Source organism: Aptenodytes forsteri, unplaced genomic scaffold (assembly GCF_000699145.1).
Source record: "Aptenodytes forsteri isolate BGI_AS27 unplaced genomic scaffold, ASM69914v1 Scaffold248, whole genome shotgun sequence".
NCBI lineage: Eukaryota > Metazoa > Chordata > Aves > Sphenisciformes > Spheniscidae > Aptenodytes > Aptenodytes forsteri.
In genome coordinates, this window is record NW_008795935.1 from 1,677,475 (window position 1) to 1,686,232 (window position 8,758).

General features: G+C 41.7%; 2 protein-coding genes across 2 annotated transcripts in view; one reads left to right on the forward strand and one right to left on the reverse strand.

Annotated features, from left to right (window-relative positions):
* Positions 1 to 7,982, reverse strand: part of DCDC2 (doublecortin domain containing 2) — an 81,372-nt gene extending 73,390 nt beyond the window's left edge. Inside the window, exons 1-3 of the mRNA XM_019473615.1 lie at positions 7,690 to 7,982; positions 3,072 to 3,123; positions 2,353 to 2,355 (exon numbers count right to left, since the gene is read on the reverse strand). Of these exons, the coding sequence (XP_019329160.1) occupies positions 2,353 to 2,355; positions 3,072 to 3,123; positions 7,690 to 7,982 (348 nt within the window). The remainder of the gene's footprint in view (positions 1 to 2,352; positions 2,356 to 3,071; positions 3,124 to 7,689) is intronic.
* A 401-nt stretch (positions 7,983 to 8,383) lies between these two features.
* The window catches only part of MRS2 (MRS2, magnesium transporter), a 22,814-nt gene continuing 22,439 nt past the window's right edge, over positions 8,384 to 8,758 (forward strand). Inside the window, exon 1 of the mRNA XM_009285099.1 lies at positions 8,384 to 8,698. Within this exon, the coding sequence (XP_009283374.1) occupies positions 8,384 to 8,698 (315 nt within the window). The remainder of the gene's footprint in view (positions 8,699 to 8,758) is intronic.

Sequence of the window (8,758 nt, forward strand, 5' to 3'; positions counted from 1 at the left end):
AAGGGGGGAAAAAAGAGGTGGAGCTAATGAAGGAGGAGAGCAGGTTAATACTTCAGCACCAGCACAAAGAGAGCAGGAATTGCCCTGGCAAAGATCAGTCTGAAAACACACCCTGATGTTAGCCCGGAGTTGTCTGTGAGGCCATTGGTGAGCTTTTTATTCAACACCTAGCACACTGGTCCTTGATCTGCAAGGAGCCTGCAAAGCTGCAGTGAGCCAATTAATAAACCAAATAATTTTATTCATTTCTTTCCTTCTGCCCCCACCCCAGCCCACCAGAACACTAGAACCTCAGACCTGACCCACAAATTTCTCTGTACATGCATAACTTCATGGTAATCTTCCTATTGAAGTCTTTGAGACGATACACAAACTACACTTTGCTGTGCTTGCAGGACTGAGCCATAAATTTCTTTCTTTAGCAATGTTTTCCTTCACACATACACTGATTTTTTTTTCTTCTTCTAATGAAACAAACAGGGAGGATTTTATTTCGGAAATTCAATCTAAAACAATGGCTTAGGAAAGAAAAACACCTTTGTGGGCGAGCATCGAAGATTGCTACAAGGCTCCATGGAAAAACATGATTTTTTTTGTTTGCTGATGCAAATCCAGCAGAATTGAGGAAAATAAAAATGTAGCAATACTGCTGCCCTCCTGGTCCTAAAACACGTGTAGGTTTTTGATTTCTAAGTGAATGCTTGAAAAAAAGTAAAACCAGAACTCGCTTCCCCAAATCGTTTTAACATAAATATATTTAGGCATTGAAACTTCTGTTACTAGCCCCTTGAAAGTTCATTCTTAGGACTAAATGATTAGGGCATAAAAACAATTGTGTTATTCACAAACCCAGATATAAATCTGTAGACTATTACTAGGTTTCATCTCATTTTTATGACTCCTCTTCTCAAATAAATCAATCACATAAAGGTAAACTCAATGTGGGGAATTAAGCTCTCCACAGAGACTGTGGAGATTGCAAACCTAAGTCAAATAGGAAGAAAGAAAGCTGAGAAAATGGATGGTTTATACTGGTTTACTTCAAAGCACTGAGAGGTGGCTGAAAGTGTTAACATACAATGAGCACCGATTCCAGAAGAAATAATGGAAGCCTCTCTTACCAAACATGCAACTGTAAGTAAAAAACCCACAACTTCTACAACTACTTCTCCAACTGCACAGGATTTCTATTATATTGTGAATCTTCTAAAGATTTGCAGCAAAATCATCAGCCTTAAAACTAGCCTTAAAGTAGCAAGCCTGTGGTTATCCTGATAACTGGGAGTATCAGGAGATTTTGTGAAGTCTTCCATGAAGACAACTACCTTCTCAGCAAAGGGCATATGGAATTAGTCACACCGCACACTATTAATGGGAGTTGCACATAATAGTGAATGCAAACCACCACATTTTCAGAGATAATTAGAAGCAATTTCCTCAAGTTCTCTTTTTCTCATCCTTCATATGTAAGAATCATTTTCTTTTTCACCCAGACACTGTTTTAGCACAAAATATGGTGCTATCCACACATTCAGGTGTTCAGAAAAAATAGTAAGGACTGGTCATACATCCAAAGGTGGTTTTTTTGGTTCAGAACTATGTTTTATGTGTTGAAGGTTCAGATAAATGCAATACTGCTATTGTACAAACATTTTACCTCCCCCAAAAATTATAAACTCTTACTTAGATCACAATTAAAAGTGAGATGAATTACTTGATTCTCTGCCTGTGCACGTTGCAACACCACAAGTAACTAGTTTCAGCAAGATTCACAACGTTTGATCAGAGGAGACTCAGGACTGGAATAAGAAAATGCTGGAGGTCAAAAATGGAATTTACGAATAAAAGACGTGGGAAAGCTTAGATAGTGGATATGTGAAGGTATGTTGCTCAGTTTTATATACGTCAGCAACACAATATAACCCTGCTGCCTTATCAGTGTTTAATTATTTTTTTTCTTTTTTTTTTTAAATCGTTCTTTTTCCTTTGTAAAAAAGACCCAAACAACAAGGAGACATGAATGGCTACACAAAACCAACAAAACTCTCTCTATAATGTTCTGGTCAAATGCATAAATAAAATAAACCAGAAAAAAATCCAATTTAGAGTAAATCTATATCATACTTGTTGTAGTAAAACAAATCTCTGATATGAATTTGATTTTCCTGTTGATTGTGCCCATTTGAATGAAAAAAAAAAGTTACAAAGTTATGATCATTTACAAAATGCAGGTGTCATATTTCATAGCCTCTGAATAAGAAGTGTCCAAGTATCACAGCAAATGTCATTAGCACACTAAGGCCTCACTTTTGAGGGTATTTTAGTAAAAGGTGTCCTACTGTCTGGAGACACCTGCTACACAAACCATTAAATTGCTGGAAACCTGGCATGAGAGCACATGGCAAAAGAAATTGAGAAAATAGTGAGCTGATGCTTCTTGTCAGGCAGAAACTGTAATTCAAATGTTTGTTGGAAATCATTGCTATCTCCATACAAAATAAAACAGTAAAAATAATGCAGAGTCACGTGTCTCAAAAATCCACATAACAGTGTTTTCTGAAGCCTGCAGTTACCTCCTCAGGCTATAGCATAGCACTGTTCAAGAGAAACAGTGACTTTGGAGAATTATGGACTAGAACTAGTTAGAAGTTTACAACTGACACTGGCAGTGACTAAGAAAAGCATTTCAACTAAGTGTGATTTTTTCAAACAAAGATGTCCCTTCTCCAGAGAAAATACCAAATTTTGAAGAAACTCCCAAAAGTCTCATTCCCACCATCTTTTTCTGCATGAAAAAAGCTCCCTTAGGTTTATGACCAGATCCAATGATGACAACATGAGATTTTCTTTACTGAAAGTTTTTAACTGGATGAGGCAATTCAGAAAGCTGAGCCGAAGACAATCAGTGCATCATGCTCAGAGCAATAATCACTGAAATAGTATGTTCAGAATTCTAGATAATTGTATTATTATTAAACATAATAAATTTATATTAAAAAATCAGGCATAAACGCAGGCATGTCGCTATCATTAACTGCAGGTTTACTTCTTAAATATTTCAGACATCCTACCTCGTTATTGACTTCGGCAGGTTTTTTCTTTGTTTCTCCGATGTCCAAATAGCTGTGGAAGGAAAACAGGATTGATTATTTACAGAAGCATCTAACTTACACAATACAAATATTTCTACACTTTTTTCATACATGAAGCTTTTAAAATTTATCATGGTTCAAAATAACATAAAAAGTAACTAATTCAAGATTTTAATGAAGGAGTGTTAATATAAATCTGCAAGCTAGCCCTCTGGGCTAATACAAAACACAAGGGAGAACCAACCATCTACCTTCAAGTCACTGGTGATTAGAACAGACCATCAATGACCCCCTTGTCAGAAAGAAGCTCACATACTACTGTGAGGTGGATCAATAAATCTCATCACAATATCAACTTACCAGAGTTTTCAAAGTCATCATCTTGCCTCTTAGTTTCTCACAGTAAGTCTCTGATAGATTTAAAGCTTTCCTCCATACCCAAGTTTAACCCAGGGCATCAGCCAAAGTTTAAAAGGATCTACACCACTTGTGTTTCAACAGGATGTGGACACATCTCAACACTGCATATCCTGGTTTCTCATGGTTGTGATGAACCAATAGCATCTTTACAACTATTTTATGAATAGACAAAATACAAGCCTCAACTGGACAAGAAAACAAAATACATCTATTTGAACAATACTGCTTTCCATCAGAGTACATATTCCCACAAAAACATTGCATTAACACAAAAGCGTTAGTTAAAACACACAGCGATGGATTAGCTGTATGTTGCCTTTCCAAAGAAAGGGAATTAAATAAGTCTTCAAGCATGAGTAATCCATAGACTGGCAAACAGGCAACTGTCCACGTACTCAGACTACGCTAACTCCTCTCCCTTGTCAGCACTCTGAGAGCCATGAGAGCGGTTCTTCTCATGAATGCAGCTCTCAGTAGCCACTGACACTGCAAGATGTTTCTAGTTCTCGGCGCTGTAGGAAGAGACACCTTCGTGGGCAGTTATAACTCAGTACAGCAGTACCATTCAGCACCTTCTGCCAAGAGCTAAACATGAGAACAAAAATGGCTGGGGCATCTATTCTACACTGGGAGCATCTAATCCAACATTAGGTGATCAGCATTTGTTACAGGTTCTCCCTATTCCCACTTTCAGTGGGAAACCACAGGTGCTTTGGCCGGCTTTCAAGACTAGAAGACCCTATCTGAGAACATCAGGTATACCTGATGGCAAGCATCAGTGCAGGCTCACCAAAAGACCTCAGAGCCCGCAATGCATCTGCAGCCCTCCAGTAATGTCATGTTTTGTAGTTAATGACTGGGATAAGATTTGTTTGCCAGAGGAAACTTTTCTGCCTGGCCAAAGTTGAGAACTCATGAGACCTGAATGAAGGTGTAGAAGCAAGAAAGAAAAAAAAAAGAGAAAGAAAAAGCATCATTCATTCTTTGAAGGAATGGCAATCGTTCATCAAGGTACCACAAAATGGTCACAAGGATTTCAAGGCTTCAGTGTGTGGGGACAGTAAGACACAGCAAGGCTTCCAGGCAGTGCTTGAGAGTGCATGCCAATGCTTTGGAAAAGGTAAATGTAGCAATGTAAGACAATGTTTAAAAACAAAGTGTCCAAACCGTGTGTTTAAAAACAAACAAAAACAACTGTTGCAAGCTTTTCCATGTAAAAAGGAATGAGTTCTCTTGAGACTGAAAAAAAGAAGTCTTAAAGCCTGCAAGACTGAAAAGAAATAAATGCCTCAGACAAAATAGTTCCAACAGCCTATAACAACAGCTGCTGACTGTGGTTCTTGTTTTCTGGGCATCTGTGAATTACTTCGAGGAGAACTAAGAAAAGTGATAAAGAAAAGCAAATATATAGTCAAAGGCTTAAATTCACTATGCAGAGGTCTGGGCATTCAGTTATCAAATTTCAGGGATCTACAAATCTGGAAAGGTCTAAACAGGGCCAAAGGCTTTTCTTGGGATAACAGCACCCAAAAAAATCCCAGACCAAAAACTTCACGGAAGTATTCCCACTGCTAAGAAAGCAGAAATACTTCCACCAAAAGACTATCCAAGCCCGTGATGAAACTACAGTGTTGTTTAAAGAGACACTGCTGGAGAGAGGACAATCTACCATTAATTAATGAGCACAGATACAAGTAAACGGGCAAAGGAAGGAGGAGGGTAGAGTAGCACGCTGAAAAAAAGCTAAAAATCGAAACAAGCTCCAGCGTAGACAGTTTTCTTTCAGCAAGTTGAGAGTCAAGGAAGAACTCCACAGGGGTGCAGGCCTGAACGTGCATTCTCACTCACAACTGCAACAACTACAATATACCAACACCTCAGAAGTATCTATTTGAAGTATCTATCTGAAGATGTTAAGATTCATGGCTTGGAATGACAGAAGTTCACATGCTAAAGCTGAGCACAGTTTAGTCTAGAATTCACTGCGGACAGGGAAGCAAAAGATTCAGTTCTCAGTATAAGGCATCTGAGAAGAAACAAATGCACTGCTTGAAGTGGACGGATGACACTTTCAGCTTCTGCTTCTCCTTGGATACTCTCTCCTTTCCATTATGCTCCCACACATCGGTGCCACAAGCCTCCATTTCAAAGTTCAGCCCTGCATAGTCTATCATAGCAATGAATGTGTCCAACAAGCATCACTGCAAAAAAAAATTGTAAAAAAATGTACAAACTTCTTGCTGCTATCAGACCAGACTCAGATCCTTTAGGGCAGATGCTTTGGTCTCCCACAGCTGCAACTGCTTTATCTTTGCCTGTGACACATACACAAACATACACTCTTTTCTTTAATTCCTTCAATTCCTTCCAGAAAACCGTCCCTTTCAATTAACCCCTCCTCTCCTCTGACCTTTCTGGCTAAGATGTCTCCCCAATTATCATTCTGTCTACAACCTAGTTAAGAACAAGATCAACATTAAGCCCTTCAGCCTGTCTTAAATAATGCTTGTAAAAGCACTGCCAACATTTACAGCACTATATAAATAAATACTAATAGTGAAGAACTCCAACTCTGAATGCAGAAATGGAAAAGATCTTAAGTCATCCCATTTATCCTCCCTATGGAACAAGACTATGGCATACTATCAAGCGATATATAAAACAGCCTGCTTTTACCGAGTCCTTTAGTTTAGCTTTTCTTAAAGTATTCTCATTGACCTTAAATACTTAGGTATCTTGTTGCATGTTGCAACCATAAAAGTCTGAAAAGCTCTCACCATAAAACTCTGACCATAAAACATGAAATGACAAAAAGAAATGCTTTTTCCCACCCAAAATAAATCCAGAGTGCTCAATTCTCTACACAGTGAGAATGCCAAACACTTACTTTTAACCTGTCTGTTGAACATAAAACACATTTAGGGAGCTGAAACATGATGTGCTGACAACTAACAACTTTAAGCCATCCACAGAATCACGGGATTTAATACCAAAAAGGTACGGTAGATTTTTCTTGAGAGTTGAGCACTGGATTTGACATGGAAGAGAGTACAGAGGGAAAGGGACTTATATTTAGCCTGTCATACATCTTTCTCTCTGGCTTTGCCACTGAAGCGCAAGAAGCCTCAATAAATCTTCAGAAGCAGACAGTGACAAAAACAGTAAGAGTGCTGATAAAGATCCTGTTCATTACACAGAGAGTTTTGTCCTGAAACATAATAAGCTCTCCTGAAAAATGTAGTGTCCTCAACTCTACACAACCAAGATGAGTGAGGTCCTGTAAAGCTGGTAGTTTAGCATATAAATTCCCAACCACCTCCAGAAAGGGATTGTTAATTTTGAGATTTTTTTTTTTAATTCAATTGTAGGAAAAATGCCCATAAAGACTGAACAAAACATATAATTAGGCAACTGAGACCATGAAATTCACTGTCAGAATTAAGAACCATTACTGATCACATGCAGAGCCACTTGGGAAACACACCTAAAAGCCCAGGTCTCCTCCACGATATTCTCCCAGTCACCCACTAGGAAACAGAGAAACTGTCAGCTTAATTCTTGGTGTCTAGGCAGGGAAAAGAAAGCAAACATCTTTTAAATAACAGGAGGGACTCAGCTATTCTGGTCATAAAAAGGCTATATACCTACCCAAAATGAACAGAAGTGATGGAGAGGTGGATAGCTGGGTAGAATATTTTAGACTTTTTAAAAATAAGCAAGAAAGGAAGTGTTGGGAATTAAATTCCCAGGCTCATCAACTTCATGGCAGGACTGTCAACACTCCACCTTTCTACAGCTTTCTCCCTGTTACCACTGAGCACGAATACTGACGCTCGCCCCTCAGTTAAGCACACACATCACAACAACATGCCATTGCCACATGTCCTTCGGGTTAAAAGGCTGTTTCTCCTTTTCTACCGTCATGTCAAGGAGATGGCACTATGCGATTGATAGTAACAGCAGCCTTTCTGTGGCTCACCTCTAAAGCTCTTCTACAGTTTTATCTGTTAAAAGTACCTTTCTTTTTACCTTGGGTCACAGCCTTCAAGTCCTCTTTGTGCAATGTCTAATAAAAGGGTTGGGGGGGGGTGTCCTCTGAAGTATTGCCACAGTGCCAAACCCCAAATGCTGATATTCATGTTCCATATAAATTTTACATTACTTTTTAGCCACTCACTTGAGTTTCTTGAAGGCTTCCCTGCCACCAGCCACATACTGCTCTCCACTCTGAAGCTCCTCCAGCTGCCGGATGCGATGCCCACCCCGGGGGGTATAGATGTTACGCACAGCTCCAAAGGGTGCCTTCACCCTGCCTGTCACCTCCTTCAGGAATACCTCAAAGTTGGACACTTTCTTCTCATTGATGACAATACGGCGCCCCGGGAAGAAAGGGTCCCCGTTGCGATACACCAGCACGCTCTTCACCATCGGCTGCGAGAGCCATGACCCCTTCATGCCAGGACTAGTCATGCTCGGTGGCTTCGGACCTCCCGTGCAGCCCAAGTCACCCCGCCGCGCTGCCTGCACCTGTTTACTCAGGAGAGGGTTGCTGCCTGAGCACCCCTTTCCTCTCCACCCTGACAACTCCCTGCCAGGGGTGAAGCGCCCACACCCACGCCGGGACCTGGGCACCAGGGCCCACCTCCAGGGAGGCAGAGGAGGGGGCCCGGCGCCACGGGGAGGGATTATAGCCTCCCCGGGGCTGGCGGCACGGCTCTGCTCAGCCTTCCAAGAGCGACTCCTCCTAAGCAACCAGCTCTTGCTGCTCCCTGGCGCCTGGGGAGGTTAACGCCGATTACACTAACCCAGGCAAAAAAAACATTGCATGGGAGTCGGTCCGACACAGCAGGAAAATGGACTACAGGGGACCCATGGCCTCCCAGGGTCTTTATCCTCCGGCTTTGCCATCACGGACAGTGGCTTGCCGCTACCACCCTGGTTTCCTCGGGAAACTTTATCCCGCATGTGCTCGTCCTCCCCCCTGCCCAGCCAGGCGAGAGCCTGCCAGGAGCCTGGCAGACCCAGAGCCACCGGCCACGCCAAGGGCAGGACAGCGCAGGGGCCAGCACAAAAGACGGCTGAATTATTCACCAGGCGATGGTGGCGGAAGGAGGACGAGGAGGCGTCGTGACCAGAGGCAGGGAGAGGAACGCGGGGGCAACGGGGCAGAGGGAACCGGACCAAGGGCCCCGCACCTGAGCGAGGGAAAGAAGTCCCCGCTCTGCCTCCTCCTCCCCGGCGGCCGA